Source organism: Aquarana catesbeiana, linkage group LG10 (assembly GCF_042186555.1).
Source record: "Aquarana catesbeiana isolate 2022-GZ linkage group LG10, ASM4218655v1, whole genome shotgun sequence".
Taxonomy (NCBI): Eukaryota; Metazoa; Chordata; class Amphibia; order Anura; family Ranidae; genus Aquarana; species Aquarana catesbeiana.
In genome coordinates, this window is record NC_133333.1 from 129,739,369 (window position 1) to 129,764,873 (window position 25,505).

The window sequence follows — 25,505 nt, forward strand, 5'->3', positions numbered from 1 at the left end:
CGGGGGATCCACACTCCTGGGCCTGTAAAGCACCCCGCCAGGAAATATGGCTGAAAAAAAACAAACAAATACTGGATCCCAGGGTCCAGCTCTCTAAAAAGAGAAGCGTTACAAGCAAAACCCTGTTTCTTCCGACACTAGGCCCGGGTACCATTCAAGTCGGCCTGGAAAAAAAAAAAAAGACACTTTGAATCGATCCGGTTGCATAGCTTGCCCCAGCAAGGAATGTTCCAGCGGAGCTCAGCACAGCACATTTGACCAACACCTAAGACACTGGCGAAAAAAACTGAGGTACACCCGGTAAGGGGAGAGGTTATTTAGGGAATTTAACTTTCTGTCTAGGGTGTGCCAGTGTCCATCACCTTAAGGTGCCATATAACCCATACAGTATTTACTGTGGCTCGGTGTTCTGTGATGTACGATAAAGAAATATGAATTTATAAGTTTAGTCCGATGTATAATCTTCAAAATTTTTTGCTCAAGGAAGTGAACATAAGAGCTTTCAGCTGCAGGGGAAAAGGTAGATATCTCAATATCCTTACTGTTATTTGAAACACAGTCAGTGAGAGGTTTAAAAGATTACATCACATATTGATTTTTTTATTTTGGACCATAGTTCCTCTAAGCGCAAAATCATGTACCTGTATGTGATTTTTGAAGGGCTCTTGGGCGCGGGTCGCCGGAGCCCTGCTCCCGCTGCGATTTGACACAGCCGGAGCCAAATCAGCGGGTTTGGAGAGAGGTAAACAAGCCAAATCGCCATTCTGCTAGTAAGGAAGATGGAGATCTTGTGTTCCTGCCAAGGAGGAACACAGATCTTGGTCTTCCTATAGTGCAATCATCCCCCACAGTGGAACAGTGCATTTGTTTAGCACCGATCACTATTGGTGTCACTGGTCCCCAAAAAGTGTAATTTAGTGTCAGATTTGTCTGCTATAATGTCGCAGTCCCGCTAACAAATGCTGATTGCCGCCATCACTAGTAAAAAATAAAAATAAAAAAAATAAATAGTCCATAAATCTATCCCATAGTTTGTAGACACTACACCGTTTGCGCAAACCAATCAATCAACCAATCAATCAATACGCTTAAAGTGATTTTTTTCCAAAAACATGTAGCAGAATACAGATTGGCCTAACCTGAGGTATAATTTAGATTTTTTGCATTTATTGGATAGGTTTTATAGCCGAAAGTAAACTTTTTTTTTTTCCAAAATTGTCGGTCTTTTTTGTTCATAGCGCAAAAAATAAAAAACCAGAGGTGTTCAAATGCCACCAAAAGAACGCTTTTTATGTGGGGGTGGAGGGGTGGGAAGGATATCAATTTTGTTTGGGTACAGTGCTGCACGATTGCGCAATTGTCAGTTAAAACAACGCAGTGCAGCATCGCGAAAAATAGCCTGGTCCGGAAGGGGGTAAAACCTTCCAGAACTGAAGTGGTTAAAAAAAAGCTCTGCATTTCTGATAAAAAACAGATCACATGGCCAGCATGAGTGATTCGATTGCAGTATACAACAGATATGTGGGTGTGTATCGTATGATGTGGTACGTCCACACTGAACGACTACTGACCTACATGATGAACCTCAACTGACTTGATGTGCCTAATTTCCAAGAATTTGTGCAAATAGGAATTCCCTTTCCAAAACAGATCACTAGGAATCGGAAATCAGGCAGCTAAATAAACTGCACAAATAAATCATGTTCTTGTATAATACCTACAACTTTATTTTTATTTTTTTTATATTTACAGGGGGAAAGGGATTAGGAGAAATACAGAGAGATCACTCTTCATTTTCTAGAAAAAGGTACCCCCTGTCAAAAAACAGAGACCTGGTGATCCTTGTGTGATGGAATCATTTTTGGTTCTTTCAGAGTGGCACAGATTAGGCTGGGGCTTGACCACACTTGAGGATGTGGTCAGCTAAATAGGTTTACATTTTCATTCATTTCTTTACTCATGTGTCCAACTTGATAGGGCAGCAACTCAGGAAAAACTGTTAGAAGACTAGTACGAGGACTGACAGACATCCAGGAGCTGCCTATCTATAGTAGTCTTTAATGTATAAGATCCCTTTCACATTGGGGCTTGTTTTCAGGCGTTTTAGCGCTGGAAATGGCCTCTGCCAAGTGCCTGAAAACCACCTCTCATTCATTCTAGTGTGCCTTATCACACTGGGGCGGTGCGCTTGTGGGACGGGAAAAAAAAAGTCCTGCCAGCAGCATCTTTGGGGGGTTGAGAGCGCTGTATACAGTGCTCCCAAAATGCCCCTGCCCATTGGAATGAATGTGCAGTGCCTTAAAAGTGCCGCAAAACTTCTTTGGGGTTAAAAGCGCCCTGCTAGCAGCTGAAAAGCGCTGCTTAAACAGTGCTAAAGCGCCACTAAAATGAGAGGCGCTTTAGTGCCAACGCGGCCGCAGCCACTGTGTGAAAGGGGTCTTAAGGCAAAGCTTTTTATATAGTTTTGGATTTGCGTGAAAATGGATTAGAACCCTCATCAGGTCTATCATGCTTTTTTGTGCCCCTGTTAGGGAGATTCACTCTCTCCATTTGTTTTATTTGCCATGATCACTGAAAGTGAAAGTAAAAGAAAATACCAAAGTTTGGGTTACCCATAGAATTAGAGGGGAAATCGTCCTAAGGGGACACTAGTTCTAGTTATCTAGGGATTCCCTTAATTTTCAGGGATTTGCTCTCACTTCCTGTTTTGGCAGTGGGAAAGGAAGCGAAGTTAAATCTCCCCAATTGGACAGAAATGGCAAAAAAAAAAAAAATGTAAAAATCTGACGGGATATAGCCCTCCCTTACATGGCATGCCTTTTACAAAACAGAATTACAGTGCAGTGGCATTTTGAATGGATAAAATAAAACTGATAAGACCAATAAAACTGAAACAGGTTATCCTGGGACAGTGGAGATGTGGCGATCATGACAGCTGCACCACAGACATTGGAATTGGAGCAACGGATGTTGAAAAGGAGTCACCAAAATTGAATCAAGTTATTAGCCAGGACCATGTCATGCAGTCCAGGAAAAGTGGGGAAAGTGCTGGGGGACATGGAACATGGGAAACAGGGCAGAGCGTTGTAGCTGGATATTTAAATAGGAAAAGGGCCAGTCTCACTGTGAAGAGGATTATAATATCGGGCGTGGTGCACCAATCAATGAGGGGGTATTGCACATGCTCTGAAGACTTGGTGCTAAGAGATTAATGCACATAGGCAGAGGACGGGGGCAGGGCGCTAAGGGGTTAAATGTACCCGAATCTGAGCTGTGATAGAAAACTAAAATATGAAAACAAGGCTGCTAAGACAGTAGTAGATCTTGCTCCCAAATCTAAAAATGTAAACTAGTGCAGCACCAATAGACATATAGAAGTGCAATCATATGAAACCACAAAACTAAATAAATATGAAATTAAATGGTGCAAATAAGTCCACAGTGTATTTAATGGTGATGAAAAGAATTACGGTACTCCAAATTATACCACAATGATCCCTGTTGGACTCCATACATACCCAGGCATATATGCTGCTGTAATGGTAGCCTGTTCTGGTGAGTTTTGAATCCACTTGAGCAGATTTGATTACTTTTTCACCCAGGCATTCATGCTACTGTAAAATGTTAGCCATTCACTCTGGTAAGCCTTGAATCCACTTGAAGTTGGCAACTGGCTATCTGAGCACCGTTTGTACAAAATTATCAAGATTATTAGCATTAAAATAATTTTCATCACCATTAAATACACTGTGGACTTCTTTACACTTATGGACTTTGTACCATTTAAATTTCAGATTTAATTTAGTTTAGGACTTCGTATGATTGTACTTCTACATGTTTGTTTATTTAATATATAGGCGGTGCGCTATATGCTGGGGAAAGATCCTCGGATTGAAGTGGTTATCTCGGTTTGATTAGATGCTTTAAAGGGCAGAGGAGAGATCTGGGGTCTAATAGACCCCAGATGTCTCAGTAAAAGGAACCTGTCACTGTTCATGCAATCACAAGGTTCACCGCATGACAGATAAATAAAAGGTGATTTGTAAGCATAAAAGACTTTTTTTTTTTAGCTTTGAATAGAACTGAGAGGGATTAGAACATCTGTCGGGTTTTTATTGCTGTCTGTTCACCCCCTCGATTTGTCATGTGTACCGTTACTGCAGAAAGTGATGGTCCCCAGAAAAGGAACATAAGGGAAATCTTCCAATGGGGGCACCAGTTCTGGTGACAACTGGGGACTCCCTTACTTTGGAAGCATTTCCTCTCACTTCCTGTTTAGGATATGGGAGTTAAAATTATACCCTGTCAAGAGTAGCATCTCATTTTCCTATATGAATTTTGCCTTCTGAATTGTTAAAGGCTTTATTCTATCCAACATAGTCACTCATCTCGGTCTCACTTAGGGTGGCTATACACAAAGAGCTTTAAATACCGCTAAATTATCAGCTCTAGCAATCACACTTCTTAGGGGTAAATAAAAAGTGTTTTCCAGAAATCAAAAAAAATTATCATTGGTAGAGATCGACAGATACTGAAAAAGTAGCAAAAAAAAAAAAAAAAAAAAAAAAAAAAAACACAACTTGCCAATTGTTGTATTTTCCTAACAAAAGACTGAGACGTGTTTACTGCAAAATGGACCACATCTGTATATCAGACAATTCAGTCAAACACTATGGCAAGGTCTTGGTGGCACACAATTTGAGTAGAGAGGGGCCATTCTCTGCATGACATCTATCTCTGACTCCCATTATGGCTGAACTGGAGAGATTACTTTAATATCAAAATAATGAGCGATTTACACTTTTGTTGGCCCTCAGGCAATATGCCGATGTTAAGCTGAAAAAAAAAAAAAAAAAAAAAAAAAAAAAAAAATGGCTGCACAGGTTAAAATCCTTAGTAACATGAGGTTAAAACTGTTTATACAGTTTTAGCCTCGGACATGGTTCATGCATGTTGCAGTTTTATCACTCCTGGGGGTGCTGCTGTGCCCCTGCAGATCTTATGGCTATAAGGAGAATGGAGCCTTGGGTTATCATTCAAAAGAGATGCCCATTGCACACTAACCAATACATCTACCTTTGTTTTTTGGATAAGCTCTACAGAATATGTATACTAAAGAATGAATATCATCTAGCGATCTAATTGTCTATGCGATCTATGCTACTTTATAGCCTGCTGCCTCTGCTAGTGCTCTTGGAAGTATGCCCATTTACCGATTGTGCTTATTTGAGGTGACCTTCTCTTTCTGAACGGTCACAATTTGCCATTCTAGATCCTTTTGCACCTACATGCTGTCTCTGGCGGTGCCCCCTGTGTGTGGTTGGGTTCTGCTGTCCCTCTGCCTGGCCGGCATTGCAACTAGATGCCCTGTGATCCGCTAATAATGTGAGCACATTTACATATAGATAATAATATGATTGTTATTTATTATATTTTGTCATTGATTGTTTAATATTGGGTATTGGGTTATATATTGGGTTCTGAGGAAGCCAGAATTGGCGAAGCGTCGACCGGGTGACCGAAAGTACACAGATTCTACATCTACATTCCATATTCTGTACATGCTTTAACTTCAGGCATCTGTAGTAGGGCATTCCTCTCAGTAATGGAACTTGTTAGGGCATTTTATCCATGTGTTTTAATGTATAAAAATAAATGTATTAGGTTTTATAATCGTGTGTGGTCTCTTATATTGAGCCTATGAAGTCCAGTTTTTCTAGGCTGTGGTTAAATTAGTCAAATCGCATCCTTTTTTGTGGCATCTATAGAATAGGTCTTTATTCCAACCTAACTATGTTACTAAGAAAATTGCAATGCCCAAAGTTTATTTATATTACGTGTCCTTAGGGGATTTTTTTGTCTAGGATTAAGGCATATTGCCGAAATGCGCTAGCCGCTGTACTTTGTACACACCACTCGATGTAATAAAGTGACTTTTTTGGAAGGACAGGTTGCCGGCTCTTTACCCTATACCTCCTTACTACGTACCTACTTTTCCTTCCGTCAGCTGCTGTCTCAGATGACAGGAAGGAAATAAAAAAAAACAAAAAAAAACAAAAAAAAAAACAATGTATAAACCGCAACAGGAAGCCATTATTTGGGAACAACTTTTACCACCTTCTATTATAACATACTTTGAAGACAACTGCTGATGTGTGGAAAGACTCTACCAGAGCCTCTTTTGAAACAATTTTTTTTTTTTAGGTTGGAAAAAAACTGCATTCAAATTTAAGTTTTGTCTCATTTTGGAGGGAAAAAAATAAAAAAAAAGGGAGATTTTTGCAGGCTAACTACTTCCTTCCACCATCAATACCCACCAAAGTAACCTACCTATGGTCCCATTGGTACTTGGTTTAGAAGGTGACCCCCCCCATGGATCAGGAAATGTTGCAGCAGGAGCCCAAGGGTCCGTAGTTTGTTTAGCTGCCATAGATGGACTTGAGGACCAAGGATCTTTGGTCTGCACACCGCCAGTAGTTGTGGCACCTTTAAACATAAAAGAAGAGAATTGTACGACTGTAAATAAAACCAGTATCAGTGGCACACTTACTAAACATGCAAGTCAAGAAAAATCATAGGTAATGGTCAACTGCTTACTTGATACCTGCAGACTGATTTTGGCAAAAACAGAGCAACTGTAGACTTCTACTCCCAAAGTATAAAGGAATGTCAATCTTCATCAGCAGGAAGGCTGATCAAGAAAGACATGAAAAAGAGCATATTACATCCTGGCCAATGAGACTGACATAATATGTCCTGTGTCTTAGACATGTATTAAAAACCCGACCAGGCCTAACAGAATTGCAGTTTATTGAAAAATCCCCATCTTTAGCCCCTTTCTGCATATGCTGTTATTCTAGACTTAACTGTGTAAATAGTGTACTGATCCATCATGCTGGTGTTTAAAGGCTCACAAGGTAAAGTACAGTGAGGGAAATTTACGAAGTTTGGTACAAACAGAATCTGGAGCAGCTGTGCATGGCAACCAATTAGCTTCCAACTTTCATTTTTCAAAGCTGAAGCTAGAAATGGATTGGTTACTATGTATAGCTGCTTCAAACTCTGTCTGCTTCAGTTTTAGTAAATCCCCCCCCCCCTGTGTATTTTCAGGACGCATATACTGCACTATTACTTTGTGTGCCTTGAAGCCTGAGTGCGGCCAAAATATAAAACCACAAAAATTAGCACAAGGGGCATAATTTACAGTCAGTAGAAGGTGTCCCTTGTGCGGATTCCTTACCTGTAAAGTAAAATCCTCCTCCACCCATGTCCCCCCACCCCTGCAATCTTCCAGTGCAGTGGGGGTTATTAAAACTGTGAGAGCAGCCACAGGGTTTCATCAAGAATGCCTGATTATGCACGTACCCTCTCCATTTATAGAAGCTGTAGTACGGCGTCTATGAATGGAGGAGCTGGGTGGAAAGAACAGGCATAGTCAGGCACTCCTAATGAAAGCCTGTGACAGCTTCAAGAGTTCTATTAAAACCTGATTGCGGTGGCAGGGGTGGGATTAGGTATATGGACAGAGCAGGATTTCACCTAATAGAAGAGGCATCAGCACAAGTGACATCCTACTAAGTAATTCCTCTTATGATGATTTTTGTGTTTATTTTGCTGCACTTAGGGCTTTAAATTGCTTCCAAATGGATAGGTTCTGCATTAAATACAGACATTTGTAGATAAACCATTAGAGAATGCATCACAAGCCATTGCAATTCTGTAGCCTCCCTGCTTAATTACTAATGAGTTCAGGAATCAGACACAAAAGCAAGTTTGCTGAATGCAACAAGTTTAGGAGGGAAGATCTAAACATTTCCAGAGACGTATAAGAAACATATAAAATCCAAGTCATAAATGGGCTGTGAGCTACTCCTTTATGATAGTGGCAGGTTTGCTTGGTCAGAAGATCCTGATGACTATACCAGCAGTGGCACAGGAATCAGGGGGGCCACTTCTCTATGTAGTTCTCATTATCTGCGAAGTTATGTGGCAATGACCCAGCCAAAAAAGATTAGCCTGGTCTCACAAGTTGAGAGCTTTGCATGGGACCAACAAGTTTCAACCTCCAAAATGAGGAAGCAAAAAAGTAATTGCTTTTGCCCTTTTCCTTTATGTAACCTTTACGATTCTACTGTAAGCTCCAAGGAAAATTAGAAAGCTCCTATGAAAATTTACCTTACAGAAGACATGGTTATGCAGTTGAGGCCCAGTTCACACTGGTGCGACATGGGAACCGACTTGTGAGCACAATTCAGATGACATGTGAAATTAAAGGTTTCCCTATGAGAGCCATCTTAACTGATCTGACACAAGTCTGTCAGACTTTAGAAAAGTTTCCTGCGCTACTTTGGTCTGACTTGAATGCCACAGAGTGTAAAAAGGTCACATTAAGTCAGATCAAAGTCAGACTGAAGTTGCAAGGCAAAGCCGTATCGGAAGACGCGCAATTCATGTCGGAGCAGCATGAACCTGGGCGAATACTGACTCACATTTTCCTACAAAGCTGACCAGAGATGAAAAAGGTCCCTAGGACTAGTCCAGTTGCCAGTTTTAAAAATTATATTACAGACAATTGTGAGATTACGGTGCAGCCGAGTTCAAAAGGTGTTTAAAAGAACATGCAATTACAGTTCAGACACGCGATAACTAAATATCTATATTCATACACACACATTATATACAGTGGGGACGGAAAGTATTCAGACCCCCTTAAATTTTTCACTCTTTGTTATATTGCAGCCATTTGCTAAAATCATTTAAGTTTATTTTTTTCCTCATTAATGTACACACAGCACCCCATATTGACAGAAAAACACAGAATTGTTGACATTTTTGCAGATTTATTAAAAAAGAAAAACTGAAATATCGCATGGTGCTAAGTATTCAGACCCTTTGCTGTGACACTCATATTTAACTAAGGTGCTGTCCATTTCTTCTGATCATCCTTGAGATGGTTCTACACCTTCATTTGAGTCCAGCTGTGATTATACTGATTGGACTTGATTAGGAAAGCTGCACAGTTGTCTATATAAGACCTTACAGCTCACAGTGCATGTCAGAGCAAATGAGAATCATGAGGTCAAAAAGGAACTGCCTGAAGAGCTCAGAGACAGAACTGTGGCAAGGCACAGATCTGGCCAAGGTTACAAAAAAATGTTATGCTGCACTTAAGGTTCCTAAGAGCACAGTGGCCTCCATAATCCTTAAATGGAAGACGTTTGGGACGACCAGAACCCTTCCTAGAGCTGGCTGTCTGGCCAAACTGAGCTGTTGGGGGAGAAGAGCCTTGGTGAGAGAGATCTTTGGGTTCTAAAGAAGAACCCAAAAGATCACTGTGGCTGAGCTCCAGAAATGCAGTCGGGAGATGGGAGAAAGTTGTAGAAAGTCAACCATCACTGCAGCCCTCCACCAGTCGGGGCTTTAAGGCCCAACGGAAGCCTCTCCTCAGTGCAAGACACATGAAAGCCCGCATGGAGTTTGCGAAAAAAAAAAATAAAAAAAACAAAACACCTAAAGGACTCCAAGATGGTGAGAAATAAGATTCTCTGGTCTGATGAGACCAAGATAGAATTAAGGCCAAAAAGTTCTAAGCAGTATGTGTGGAGAAAACCAGGCACTGCTCAACACCTGTCCAATACAGTCCCAACAGTGAAGCATGGTGGTGGCAGCATCATGCTGTGGGGGTGTTTTTCAGCTGCAGGGACAGGACGACTGGTTGCAATCGAGGGAAAGATGAATGTGGCCAAGTACAGGGATATCCTGGAGGAAAACCTTCTCCAGAGTGCTCAGGACCTCAGACTAGGCCGAAGGTTTACCTTCCAACAAGACAATGACCCTAAGCACACAGCTAAAATAACGAAGGAGTGGCTTCACAACAACTCCGTGACTGTTCTTGAATGGCCCAGCCAGAGCCCTGACTTAAACCCAAATGAGCATCTCTGGAGAGACCTAAAAATGGCTGTCCACCAACATTTACCATCCAACCTGACAGAACTGGAGAGGATCTGCAAGGAGGAATGGCAGAGGATCCCCAAATCCAGGTGTGAAAAACTTGTTGCATCTTTCCCAAAAAGACTCATGGCTGTATTAGATCAAAAGGGTGCTTCTACTAAATACTGAGCAAAGGGTCTGAATACTTAAGACCATGTGATATTTCAGTTTTTCTTTTTTAATAAATCTGCAAAAATGTCAACAATTCTGTGTTTTTCTGTCAATATGGGGTGCTGTGTGTACATTAATGAGAAAAAAAATGAACTTAAATGATTTTAGCAAAATGGCTGCAATATAACAAAGAGTGAAAAATTTAAGGGGGGGTCTGAATACTTTCCGTCCCCACTGTATATGGCTTATTCTTCCTAGTATCAGCACCAGTGGGAATATATATGTTTTTGTTAATATTTTTAACCCACTGGTGCTGATATTAGGAAGAAATAAGCCTTCCTCTAATCACACCAGCTTCTCTCCCTCTGAGCTGGTGAATCTGAAAGGGAGATATTTTTCTTCAGATCTCACTTTCATAAACTGGCTGTTTGTGACAAAACGGTTGTGTGCTGTGAGGAGGAGCGGAGAACATGTTCTCTGCTCCTTATCTCAGCTTTATAAACTGGTACACCCCAAAGATCAGCCGTGATCCTGAGGACCTGTTTCATAAACACCAAAAAGGTAAAGCATGCAGTGTTTTACACCAATCATTGATGTTCTACTTATATACAGCCTACCCAAACTTTCTGTAACATTAGGTACAGTAAGGGAAAAAAGTATTTGACCCCCTGCTGATTTTGTATGTTTGCCTACTGACAAAGAAATGATCAGTCTATAATTTTAATGATAGGTTTATTTAACAGTGAGACAGAACAAAAATATCCAGAAAAACGCATTTCAAAAGAGTTATAAATTGATTTGCGTTTTAAGTGAAATAAGCAGAGCTTTTTTTCCCTCAGGGAATAGGTGCAGGAACTCCTCTCTTCTGAGTCACGCCTTGACTCCACCCCCTACCCACCTCTGAACACCTATCCTTGGTTCCACCCCTTAACCACCTCCCAGTGCCACCCCTTTTAGAGAATACAGATATCATTTTGTGGTGTTCAGTATTTTGTATGGAATTTGTTAAGAAAGGCAGTAAAATAGATCAAGCAACAACGTATACCCCAACGACAAGGGATCCACCCCAGCAACAATTGACTCCCGGAAAAAAGAAGAAATGGCTGCACATCCAAAGGTTCCAAAATAGCGTGCCTTTATTGAAAATCGCCAGGATACACCAGGGACACCAGATATTTAGTCACGTAGACAACGTTTCACACATCCAACCTGTGCATAATGATTAAGCACAGGTTGGATGTGTGAAACATGTCTACGTGACTAAATATCTGGTGTCCCTGGTATATCCTGGTGATTTTCAATAAAGGCACGCTATTTTGGAACCTTTGGATGTGCAGCCATTTCTTATTTTTCTAAGTATTTCACAGAGGTGGGCCGGGGCTAGCACTCCTACTTGGTTCCAATTGGGTCGTTGCACACACCTGGAGCGGGCAGATTCTTTCTTCCTTAACAATTGACTCCCAACAGTAATCATCAATTGACCCTCCAGCAGCCAACATTAGATCCCTCTTAGCAATGATTGACCCCCAGCAACAATAGATCCTCCACCAGCAACAATAGACCCCCCTGCAAAAATAGATCCCCTCCAACAGCAATAGATTGCCCAGTAGCCAGAATCAATAGACCCAACAGCAGTCAGCAACAAAGACCCCTCCCTCAATAGTACATCCTTCCCAGCAATAACTGACCACCCAGCAACATAAGACCCACCCCAGTAACCATAGATCCCCCACAAGCAACAGAAAAACTCCCCAGCAACAAAATGCCCCCTTCCTTCGCAAAAATAGATCCACTCCAGCAACAATAGAGTGCTCAGCAGCCAGCATCAATAGACCCACCAGCACCTCTTGCCATTACATACATTCTGCTCTGGAAATGCAGACACTGCGTTCCCACTGAAAAAGAAGCCCTGAAAATAAGTATTTGACCCTTTCACAAAACATGTCTTAGCACTTGGTGGCAAAACCCTTGCTGGCAATCACAGAAGAAGTCAGACGTTTCTTGTAGTTGGCCATCAGGTTTGCACACATCTCAGGAGGGATTTTTTCCCACTCCTCTTTGCAGATCCTCTCCAAATCATTAAGGTTTCGAGGCTGATGTTTGGTAACTCTAACCTTCAGCTTCCTCCACATATTTTCTATGGGATTATGGTCTGGAGAATGGCTAGGCCACTCCAGGACCTTAATGCGCTTCTTCTTGAGCCACTCCTTTGTTGCCTTGGCCGTGTGTTTTGGGTCATTGTCATGCTGGAATACCCATCCATGGCCCATGCCTGGCTGAGGGAAGGAGGTTCTCACCCAAGATTTGAAGGTACGTGGCCCTGTCCATTTGATGCAGTGAAGTTGTCCTGTCCCCTATAGCAGAAAAAACACATCCAAAGCATAATAGGTTTCCACCTCCATGTTTGATGGTGTTCTTGGGGGTCATAGGCAGCATTCCTCCTCCTCCAAACACAGCGAGTTGAGTTGATGCCAAAGAGCTTGATTTTGGTCTAATTTGACCACAACACTTTGACCCAGTTCTCCTCTGAATCAGACTTTCATTATCAAACTTCAGACGGGCCTGTACATGTGCTTTCTTGAGACGGGGAAACTTGCGGGCGCTGCAGGATTTCAGTACTTCACGACATAGTGGGTTACCAATTGTTAACTTGGTGACCATGGTCCCAGCTGCCTTAAAGAGGAGGTCCACCAAAAAAAAAAAAAATTATAATATTAAAAGCCAGCAGCTACAAATACTGCAACTGCTGACTTTTAATAAATGGGCACTTACCTGTCCCAGGGTCCAGCGATGTCGGCAGCCAAAGCCGTTCAATCTCTCGGCAGCTGCTGCCGCCATCCTCGGTGAGGGAAGCAGGAAGTGAAGCGTTGCGGCTTTACTTCCCGGTTCCCTACTGTGCATGTGCGAGTCGCACTGCGCGTCCTAACTGGTCCCCGCTATCTCCTGGGACCTGTGTGTTTCCCCGGGAGACAGCGGGGGGGGGATACAGGAAGGGGCACGACTCCCGTGGGAGTCTATTCCCGGAAGTGGGTGCAAATACCTGTATTATACAGGTATCTGCTCCCCCCTGAAAGGTGCCAAATGTGACACCGGAGGGGGGGAGGGTTCCGAAAAGCGGAGGTTCCATTTTTGTGTGGAACTCCGCTTTAAGATCATTAACAAGATTCTCCCGTGTAGTTCTGGGCTGATTCCTTACCATTCTCATGATCGTTGAAACTCCACAAGGTGAGATTTTGCATGGAGCCCCAGATCGGGTGAGATTGACAGTTAATTTGTGTTTCTTCCATTTGCGAATAATCGCATCAACTGTTGTCGCCCTCACACCAAGCTGCTTGGCGATGGTCCTGTAGCCCATTCCAGCCTTGTTTTTGTCTACAATCTTGTCCCTGACATCCTTTGACAGCTCTGTGTTCTCGGCCATGATGGAGAGATAGGAATCTGACCGATTTGTTTCTGTGGACAGGTATTTTTTTTTACAGGTAACAAGCTGAGATTAGGAGCACTCCCTTTAAGTTCACACTGGGGCAGCTTCAAAGTCATCCAACTCTGAAGCTGCCCCACACAGCGCAACCTCAGCGCAGCTTGCAAACGACTTCTTTAATAGAAGTCAATGCAAGCCGCCCCCAACTAGTACAGGAACCTTTTTCTAAGTCGGAGCGACTTGAGTCGCTCCCATTAGAACGGTTCCATTGCACTGCATGGAGCGCGACTTGTCAATCGGCTAAGTCGCCTGACAGGTCACCCCAGTGTGAACCGGCACCAAGAGTACTCCTAATCTCAGCTCGTTACCTGTATAGAAGGCACCTGGGAGCCAGAAATCTTGCTGATTGATGGGGGATCAAATACTTGTTTCATTAAAATGCAAATCAATTTATAACTTTTTTGAAATGCGCTTTTCTGGATATTTTTGTTATTCTGTCTCTCATTGTTAAAATAAACCTACCATTAAAATGATAGGCTGATCATTTCTTTGTCAGGGAGCAAATGTAAAAATCAGCAGGGAATCAAATACTTTTTTGCCCCTCACTGTACATCAATGATGGACAGTGTCTGGACAGCCAAGGATGCATGCTTTTAACATCGCTCACTGTCCCCCATGGTAACTGTTGTATAGGGTCCTTCATAAAACCCTCTACACTCGGGTGGTGCGGGCATTAGCTGATATAGCAGCACTTTACGGCCGCTAGCGGGCGCTTTTAACCCCCGATTTTTTTAAGTAAAAAAAAACCATAAAAAGATTTTTATTGAGTATTGTGTTCCTGCTAAAAGACGCTCTTTTTTTTTTTCCTACTGATCACTGTCACAAGGGGAGAAAGTGGTGAGAAATCTAGAAGTCTGAGTTGTCACCAGAATAGGAATAGAACAGATGATAAAAAAAAATCTGCAGGGGGTTTTAACCCATCCATGCTGAAGAGAAAAGTAAAAAAAAAAAAAAAAAAAGTTTTTCGGCTTGAAGTACACTTTAAAGGGCAAGTTTATCTTTACAGAAAATCTGTAAGGTGAACTCACACTGGACCCCCTCCCCCCGGTCCGCTGTACCAGAGTCCCGCGATCCCCCGCTGTCAGGCACAGGGACACTGCTTTACCGGTCCAGGGATTTGCAATCCTCCTGGCTTTCTCCTTCAGCACTGACAGGAAAGGCTAGGCGGATTCCGATTGATCAATGCCATGTGATGACTAAATAGAATGCCTCCTATCCTTACATGCTGAGAAGAAATACAGATAGGAGATTAAGCTGTGGGGATTTCAAATCCCCGGACCTGTGAAGAGGGGTCCCGGTTTATGATAGCAGGGGATTGCAGGACTATGGGAAAGCAGGACCAGGGGGGATGGGGAGGGGGTCCAGTGCAAGTTCACCTTACAGATTTTCTGTAAAGGATTAAGAACGTCCCCTATAAAAGGCTCTAGTTTAGCAGTAATTTGCAGTGAAGTTTAAAGCAACATGAAATCTTTTCTGTTTTTTTTCCCCTTTAACAAACCTATCATGCTTACCTGCTCTGTGCAATGTTTAATACTACTTTAAAACAGAGCAGCCCTGATCCTCATCTTCTGGGGTCCCCTGCCATCGCTCCTGGCTCCTCAGTGAGTGCCCCCATAGGAAGCGGCTTTTAGTGCCAATGGCTCCCGCTACTATTAATCTGTGCAGCAAGGAGGGACAGAGCCAGGAGAGCCCTGGGTCTTGTGCAAACAATTGGGAACCAGGACTTCTGGTGCCCGATCACCTGATCGTGGAGCTAGCCCCTGACTGGCCATCACAGTGATCAGTCACTGTGCAGCTGGCCCATGCGTTCTCTCTCCTCTGAATAGAGAGAAAGATGCATTTTATTTTCCTCTCATTGCCAGGGTAGAAAGTTGTAAACAAAAGTTTTAAAAGAAAAAAAAAAAAAACTCACAGAAAAAAAGGTTTGATTTAGGTCGGTGTCAGGGTTAAGATAAGGGTCCCGGGTCAAAGATCGGGGTCAGTACATTTTAGGTAGTAAAGGAAAAAAAACAAATTAAAATTAGTATCACAAACAAATAACACACACATTTGTGCCATAAACAGCAGTTCCCGCATGCATGCGCAGGAGTGACGTCAACGCGGCTCAGGGCACTCACGGCGTTGGAGCCCGCAAACCCGGAAGAAAAACCAGGGAAGAGGTCACCCGCCTCGGCGGTGTGCGGGCACCGCTGGAGGGCTTTGTTCTAAGGTAAGGATTTCATAATGAGCTAGCATGCGACGCATGCTAGCTCATTATGCCTTTGTCTTACAGTTTGTTTGTTTTTCCCCAGGCTTTACAACCGCTTTAACACATGTCAAAGTTGCCAAATTGGGTCTGGATGTTCAGTCATGAAGGGATAAAGTGATAAAGGGATAGTGGTTTTGTAAATATTTTTTCTCTTTATGATGATCCACTATAAATGTATTTGGGTCCAAAGAATGAAGTATTAGGCCCCTTTCACACGGGACGGATCCGTGTTGATCCGCCCCGTGTTTATCCGCTGCTCAGCGGGGATCGCTCCGCTTTCCCCAGCTGAGCAGGCAGATGACAGGGCGGGACCCACACACTGTGCAGGGACCGCCCTGTCAGATCTCCGCTCTCCCCTATGGGGGATCGGAGGAACACGGACCGTCTGTCCGTGTTCCTCCGATCCGCTCTGCAGACGGATAGAAAAATAGGATTTTCTTCCGTCCGCAGAATCGGACGAGAGCGGAGCCGGACAACATCGGGTGTTAGCGGATGTACATCCGCTGACACCCGCTATCCCATAGGGATGCATGTATGTCCGTATTTCATCCGAAAACGGATGGATGAAATATGGACATACGGTCCGCATGTGTGAAAGGGGCCTTAAATGCTATTATGTAGTTTGGCATTTCACCTTCTGGCTGGATAGCAATCTTTTCACATCATTACCATAATTCTTTACAGCTGTGCTAAATAAAGACTCAAATGAGTCAGGGTTGGTCCACACTACAACAACTTGGGATCCGACTTGTCGGCCCTCAAGTCGCTTGACATTGGGAATTGCATTATAGTCAATGAGAGCCGTCTTAATGTACACTACTGAAGTCGCTCTGACTTCAGAAAAGGTTCCTGTACTACAAGGCGACCTGTACCCATAGAATTCAATGGAAGTCGATTCCAAGTCGGATCTCCAACTATATTGAAGCGACTTTACAGGAAAAGAAATTAGTTTACCCAGGCAAATCCCTCCCTCCCAGAGAGCTGATTATTCTGTGATTGGCCACAGCCTGTCCTGGAGGCGACTTGAAGTCGCGTTGTAAGTTGCTTAAAGTCGCGTTGAAGTCGCCTTGCAAAGTCGTGCTGAAGTCATGTTGACCCTGTGTAAATATACATCTTTAGAGTTCTGAAAGAAACAGAGATTATGGGTAACTCTGCAAAATATTATGAATGAGCACTTGTGGTGTAGTGGTTAGCACTTTCACCTAGCAGCAATAGGGTCGCTGGTTCACATCCCGACCACAACACCATCTGCCTGGAGTTTGCATGTTCTCCCTGTGCCTGTGTGGGTTTCCTCCAGGTACTCCGGTTTCCTCCCACACTCCAATGACATGCTGGTAGGTTAATTAGATCCTGTCGAAAAATTGGCCAAATATGTGTATGTGTTTGTAAGCATGTCGGGACCCCATGGGGTAAAGGACCGTGCTATACCACAGATGGACACCGGTGGCAAAAAGCGTCCTGAGGCGATTCAGTTCACATCACTCATTCCATTCAGCACTAGTAACAAACAAGTTTTTAATCATTTTAATGGAACAATAAAATTAAAATTTTATACATGGCATGTGATCACAAATGGAAGGAATGATGGTGCGCCAGTCTCCTTTCACACTGTGGTACCACATCCTTAATGGCACCACTATGCACCTTGCCATTGGACATGCATTGCAGAACACTTCAATGCATGGTAATGCACTACTATGGGTTATGGTTCACTGCAAAAAATAGCACATGCACCAGGAAAATTCTAATGAATGAGCTGCCTTAACAGAGAGGGAGAGAAAAAAAAACAACTTTTAAAAACCACATAAGCAACTATCCATTTAAAAACAAAACATTTTAATGAAAATGAATGCAACAATAAAACCAACAGCATTTATCAAGTAAGTCTGTTCATTTAAGAGTAAGAAACTTGAGGGATTCAGAGCTAAAAGCATTTATAGTTCACGCAAAACATTTCTGTTTTCCTCCTTTGACCCACACAGTTAGTACAAGTTTAAAAAAGCACCTACCTCCTGGATTCCATGGATCAGAGACAGACTTGGATTCAATGGAAGAAACAGCTGGTTTCCCTGCCCATGGGTCGCTAGCTGTACCGGCAGACTGGACACCAGCACCCCACGGATCTGTGCTTGCACCTGTGGCAACCGGAGGGCCTCCCCAGGGGTCAGACACGACAGGTACTGTAGAAGTTGTAACTGCCCCTGCCCAAGGGTCTGAAGGAGGAGCAGCTGTTGATCCCCATGGATCTGATGTGGCAACTGCAGCAGGTGGAGAGCTGAACACATCTGCCAAGTCCATTAGGGAAGACTGAAACATAAAACCATATATAGATAGTTTTAGTTTTTTTTTTTTTTTTTATTAAACACATTATCAGAAAGAAATCGATACTAGATGTGGGCATAGACTTAAAGAGATGTTTCACTGATTATTCATGGCAAGGGGGACAAGTTTTGAGAAGGCAAACCAAGAAATACTGATTATTCCCATGGGCTGGAAAAGTTGACTGAAGCAGGAGAAGTCAGTGAGGGCAAGAATCGATAGGTGGGCCAAATGTTTCATCAAGAGTAGAGATGAATTTGGACACCCTCCAAACTCTTCTCTAAGCAAACTTCCATGGTCTTTCTTTTTTTTTTTTCACTCTAATCAGCTGCAGGCTGGGTCATTCAGAAACACAGGTGGGATACTGGTGACATCAGTGCCCAGGTGTTATCTACTGATAAACTCTGCCTGTTAGATCCAAGCCTGCCATAGATGGTTCAAATCTCGGCAGGTTCAGCATAGACAGGCCAATTGTACGTTTATTGATCGATCAACTTGGGTACAACCAGCATGTCTGATTTTTTTTATATTTGAATATTGCCAGTGGCTATAGCTGCTAGCAATAATCACTGTGTGTTGTCACGGCAAGGATGACTCCTTGCACCCCCCTGCTCTACGGGAGAGATTCTCCTATGAACGCTGTCTGTGTTGAAGGGGGAATATAGCAATTTTCTTTCCTGCAACCCGCTGTTGCAGGTGTGAGGGGGTTAGCTCGGCAGCGGGTGTGTGAGACCCCCTGGATGGGTTTACCACACAAAATCAGGCACAGCAGACAGCTTTGCAGGTGAAAAAAAACAAAAAGGTGCGGTTTATTTATGCTATATGCAGTGAAAAATATAACAGCAAAACAAAAAGAAACATGAACAGAAATCCTGGTCAGTTTGACCGCTTACTACACATTTAGATTCCCTATCTAACAACTGGGTGCAGCCTTGTAATGCTCCAGTCCCTATCTCTCTTTTAGAAGTTTGCCACACAGGCATTAACTCACCGCACAGGACAGATACCACACTCCCCAGTCTACACACACAGAACTGGTTCCAGGATGGAGCATCTCCCTAAGCATGCTGGGGTGTTTTCTATAGGTCTTAAATGAGCCCACTTACTTCAGCTGGGCTCATTAACGCTTTCCCTGCAGGACTCCCAGCACTCCCCCCCCTAGTGGTATAAGTCGGCATAAAGCCTGAATCTAGGGCATACATACTTTCCATCCTGGATACAACCAGGTGATTTTACCTGCCAGCTGTCACACAGGAAAGAAAAAAAAAATAATTTGCACCACCTATGGCCGGCTTTACACTCTAGGTATGAGAACATGAAAACCATCCAGGGGAGAGCTTATGGCTCAAGAAAACACATTGACTCTCCCAAGTTCAATAAATGTAACTGAGCAGATACAAGGTAGAGGGAGGTTACAACCTTAAAGGTCAGGCCTTCAGTTTTGTGCATAGTGTCCATTTACCCTGTAGGCAACAGTATAACCCTAGGTTTCTTACCATCAAGCTGCAGCCCTCAAAGAAATCAGCACTTTTAGCAATTGGGTTTACATCTGCCTTGTTAGATTTTAATACTTAATATATAGAACAGCCTTTTTCAACCAGGGTGCTTTGAGGTTTCTTCAGGGGTGCCTTCGCAAAATGCTTAAAAATTTATCAAAAATTGTATACAAGACTGCAAGTGGATCAAGCCTGCCTTTTAGTTACACAAAGCCATGAGTTTTCATTATGCACCATCACGACGTTCTAGACACTGGCATCCTAACAACCAATGATGACATCAGTTAATAAGGGGGGATGTCTGTTGCCTCCACAGCATCCTTATTTGACCCCCCCCCCCCCTGCTCCTCTACCTCTAGGGTGACATTAGCTGACCGATGGACAGAAATTGAGGGAGAAGAGAAACACAAATACTAGTCAGTACCAGTGTGCAAAAGTGTATTTGCTTTGGAAGAATAAATCACCTCTAACGTTGGGTGCCCTACATGTGTGGATGTTGCTACATTATGTAAAGCTAATAGAATATTTTTTTTTACAATTTTAGAATGGGGTGCCTCGAGACTCTCTATAATTTTAAAGGGTGTCTCGACTGAAAAAAGTAATGCAAAGTGTGCATGCAAATCAATATTCTGTCACAAAGGATCTGCATATCGTGCAGAAATGTTAAGGTAAAGTGAATTCACCTCTTCCTTGGTTGGAGCCTCCTTTTTGCTTTCTTCAATGGCCATCTGGAGTCTGAGGTCATCGCCCCGCCTGATTCTCTCCTCCTAATATGAAAAAAGAACACTGTAAATGAGCCCCTTTGGACAGGGACAGCCACTGCATGAAAAGTGTAATCAATACTACAACCAAATATGACAATGTGGACAGAGTGTTATGATATTCCTGAGTGAAGGATGGATACAGCAATCTTGCTAAACTACATTTTTTTTTTTTTAATTGGAACAGCATCTCTTGTGCAGCCCAAATATTCCATAACTTTATACAAGTTTCTGAAGATTTTTAAAGCTTACACCTAACATTATGAAGGCTTTACTGCTGGAATCACTGTAAGCCTGTTACATCTGCTAACTTAAAGTTGTACACCGGCTCCATGACTGGTTTTTGAATTCCAAATTAGTTTAACGCCGAATTGAGTGGTCCTGGGTTTTTCATAATTAGCACACTTGCAGACACTTTGATGATTAAAGTTTGCAGCAAGCTGTGTTTGAAGAATTGTTTTTTTTATGCTATACGGTAGGTCCAAGTCTGACTTGCTTTTGCCTTTTAAAAATCTGATAATATAAAGAATCACTAATTAAAGCAAATGAATCACGCTTTATACCAGTGGTTCTAAACTCCTGTCCTCAGGGCCCACTAACAGGCCAGGTTTGCAAGATAACTGAAATACATCACAGGTGATCTAATTTGCTGCTCAGTGATTGCAGTATTCTAGTCTGCATCTCCCCAAGGTAATACATAAAACCTGGCCCGTTAGTGGGTCCTGAGGACCGGAGTTGAGAACCACTGCTTTATACAGATACAGTAAACTGGTTAAAAACGTAGCAAGATTGCAGCTTCTCATGAAAATATTGATACCAAATAGCTTGGAAAGGATAAAAAAAAAAAAAAAAAAAAACTTAGTTGGGAAATAAGGTTACTTTCTGTACACCTAGGGGTAAAAATGTATAATATTAGATGGATCTCTATCTCTAGCTCTCATAAGGAAGATTGGATGATTACAACAAGCAATACAAAATTAGCAATCATCTCTACATTATCGTTAGAAAAATTAAAGCCCAAATCTAATTGGATGCCATTGCCAGCACCTTCATGTACTGTATAATGCACAACTGGGCTTATTTAGCTGGGTAATGCAAAGTGGGAAAGCTTGCAATAAGTGTGCAGATTAAGCATTATGATCATACTCTGACTACCAGGTCAGTAAATCAAAGTTATTTCAGCCAGAGACATCCAGATAACTAGCATTTGCAGAAGTCAGTCCGCTAATGCAGCTGCAGTATTTCTTAGTACTACATTTTTTGAAATGATAGTTTCACACAGGGTGGGAAAGGCCTAGATCCTGTGAGGTTTTACTGCAGTGCAGTAAGTGCCATTGTTGACGTTTCCCCTATTTTCCTGTCTCAATGACAAGAAGGGTATTGCAATAACCAGAAATTCTAGCTTCCTTTTGATGACGTGACTTTTCCAATATTTTCTTATGGATAACTGACTAGGGAGCCAGTAACACTTCCACCAGCTACTAGAAGATGTTACAAGGTAATACTTTATATGATTAAATTTACTAAATAGAAGGGAACAATGCCCAGGGAGTTGAGGTGAAAAGGTACAGAAAGCATTAAAACCTGATAAGGGATGTAAGTCTTCCTCACACAGATTAAAAAATAAAAAAATCTTGATGTCATGGGTTACTTTCCCTTTCCAAACTGTCTTTGTTATTGATTAAAAAATTTGAACATGCACATTTGTCATTAGTGTTGCATAACCTATTTACTGTAATAAAAATCCAGTGCTTTATGCTTGGAAGGCCAAGTAGTCCATTGATGGTAATAATTAACAGTTAAGCATGCCATAAAGCAGAAGGATTGAGGAAATAACAGTCACATGAATGATCTGTAAATGGTCTGCTGAATATAACATACCAGTGTGGATGTCAAACTATCACACAATTATGTATGGTAAACCCTTATGAACCTACAAATACAACCCTTATGAACCTACAAATACTACACTATAATTAAAGACTTAAAAAGGACAACCACACATTTATTTTATAAATCAATACTGCGATAAGCCTAGCAGACTTATAACATTATATAAATGCTATAACTTGTTTCCACATAAAATTAAGATTTTTCACAGTCTAACGCTCTTTCAAAAGATTTTTTTTTCAGCATAACAAAAAACATACAGACAAAATGCCAGGTAAGGGAGACAGCAGGAACAGGTACAGAAGACATTTCACAGTGATCCTGTTATCAAGGCCATCACCATCCACATTTGAAGACTCTACCCAGAGTCCCAAATTCAGAAATTGTAAACCAGAATCCCCCCCCCCCCCCAACAGGGCCCAGACCCCCGAGAAGACCAGAGCCCCTACTCCCCCCACAACTTTCACCCACATTCCTACTACTGTCAGTTGTTCTTCATAGATCCACCTCCTAGCAATCAGGTTTCCAGACTCCAAAATATAGAATCCTCAGAAATAGTTTAGTATATACAGTTGTGCTCATAAGTTTACATACCCTGGCAGAATTTATGATTTCTTGGCCATTTTTCAGAGACTATGAATGAGAACATAAAAACTTTTTTCTTTCACTCATGGTTAGGGTTTGGCTGAAGCCATTTATTATCAATCAACTGTGCTTACTCTATTAAATCATAATCACAACAGAAACTACCCAAATGACCCTGATCAAAAGTTTACATACCCTGGTGATTTTGGCCTGATAACATGCACACAAGTTGACACAAAGGGGTTTGAATGGCTATTAAAAGGTAACCATCCTCACCTGTGATCTGTTTGCTTGTAATGTATGTGTGTATGTGTATAAAAGCTCAATGAGTTTCTGGACTCCTGACAGACCCTTGCATCTTTCATCCAGTCCTGCACTGACATTTCTGGATTCTGAGTCATGGGGAAAGCAAAAGAATTGTCAAAGGATCTGCAGGAAAAATAGTATATTCACCTCCTCTTGGTCAAAAATTCCCAGGAGGCATCTCAAGGGGGAACATATATTAGGGAGGGCAAATTTATCAGATATAAATTCAGTCACCATAGACCACAGGAGGCGTAGCTTGGGGCATTCCCAGACCATGTGAATAAAAGTCCCTTCCGCCCCCATACATTTGTGACAGGAAGCAGATTCTCCCTTATGCATGCAAAATAATCTAGCCGGTGTATAATACATCTGATGAAGGTACCCAAGCTGAATCATCCTATCTGTGGAAGAGATGACCGAGGCGAGTTAAGCATCCAGAACTTCCTGCCACAACTCCTGACAACTCTGGTACAAAAGCCACCCAGCGAGACCTAGCCCTGGCTAGCAAACCCAGGAGCCCCAAGCTCCAATAGTATCTGGAGATGCGTTTGGCTGGATCAGGTTCCAACAGGAAAAAATAGCCGTATTTTGAACCCTAACCTCCCCACTACCAAACCGTGCTACAGCGGCATGACGTAACTGAGCATATATCTAGGTATCCCAAACTGTTCCTGTAATAGAGCAAAGGTGGACATTGTGCCATACTGGTATATATGATGTAAATACTTTACCCCATACACATCCATCTTCCAGTTTAAAGAACTCTCCCAACAATCAATTATACCACAGCGGACCACTGGGGAACAACCTTAAGGGCTCATCTCCTGCACACAGAGATTAAATATCCTGCCAAGAAGTGCCATAACGGAACCCACCTTTCTACCCGGAACCTCCCTCCTATACACCATATTCAGGAGGAGTTTACTGCGAAGTAGCTACTGCAGCCTCCAGCAACGTAGTCGCATTAGGAACCTAGTCGAATTAGGAACCATCACCGTAAGAGGTAGAGTCTGCCATTTCTGCACCCTCTCTCGAAAAGCCCCTATAATTGGTGTCAAATTTAGTTCCAAGAACCTAGAAATAGGGAGCTGCACCAAAATCTCCAAATATTTAAACAATCCCGACAGAGGAATGGGGCAGTCTGGAGGAAACCGCCACAGTGTAATCGATGAGAAATAGGGATGACTTTGTCCAGTTAATTCGGAACTCAGAATAGTCTCCAAACTCCTGTATCAGCCCGAAGGCCGCCGAGAGTGAGGGATCCGGATCCTGCAGATACAATAGCATGTTGTCCTCATAAGGAGACACGTTCCTCTAACTACCCCACCCGAAGACCAGACAGGTTAGTACTAACTCTTTTTTCTAAAGTCAACCAAAATGGTGGCCGCTAACATCACTGGCCATCCTTTGGAAGAACGAGTACACCAGAAGTACTTTCCTATGTTCTACAAGTCCCAGCATTCAATGCATATGGGAAAACCTTGCTAACCAAATGGCTAACAGGTACGTTGGACAAACAGAGAGGAAAGCCAATTTGTTAAAACTCAAACATTAAAAACGTGCTTGCTTACTGAGTATTGTCAGCCTCACCCAAGTGTGTAATGCCAGGGATGGGTGTAGCGCTCTTCCGTTTAGTGTGGTTAAATCTCAGTATGTTCACCAAGCATCCAACAGGTGGGTGGGTCACACTAAAAGGCACATATGTCAAACACAAGGCCCGTGGGCCAAATCCGGCCCTCCAGGCCTTGTTATGTGGCCCTCGCACCAACTCCATTCTGCCACCTCTTGCTTTCACACTTTGCTCCCTGTTGTCACCTGTAAAAACAGAGGCCTTCTGTGTTGGTGCCCCCGCACTAAGAGAGCAGGCAGGAGCAAGTTTCTTCAGGTGCATTGAATAGGGGTGCAACGGATCAAAAAACTCACGGATCGGATCGATCCTCGGATCAGAGTCACGGATCGGATCATTTTCCGATCAGCAAAAAAAAAAAAAAAAAAAAACACAAATCTTGTTACACCCACCGGAGTTTTAGATATAAAAGCTATTTTCAACACAAAACCGAGCTTATATGCATAAATACAGTATTTGTAGATCGGACAGACTGTTTAGATGTTAGATTTTAAAAACAACAGCAAACCTGCTGACCTTACATGGTTGCTAATGTGACAGAACACCTCTGATTTTCACATTTAACATTAAACGTGAAAATGTGAGCCTGGTGCTATTTAGGTTGTCATAGTCTTTGGTTTATTTATGCAAAGAGTTAAGTTAGATTGTGACAGAATATTTTATTTGGAAAAGTGGTACAGCATATACAGGT

General features: G+C 42.5%; 1 protein-coding gene across 9 annotated transcripts in view; it reads right to left on the reverse strand.

Annotated features, from left to right (window-relative positions):
• Positions 1–25,505, reverse strand: part of LOC141110891 (epsin-1-like) — a 157,599-nt gene that overhangs the window by 44,959 nt on the left and 87,135 nt on the right. For all 9 annotated transcript variants that reach the window (XM_073602645.1, XM_073602643.1, XM_073602644.1 and 6 more), the window contains 3 exons: positions 20,329–20,412; positions 17,840–18,137; positions 6,331–6,486 (listed from right to left, as the gene is read on the reverse strand). In XM_073602645.1, coding sequence (XP_073458746.1) covers positions 6,331–6,486; positions 17,840–18,137; positions 20,329–20,412 — 538 coding nt within the window. The remainder of the gene's footprint in view (positions 1–6,330; positions 6,487–17,839; positions 18,138–20,328; positions 20,413–25,505) is intronic.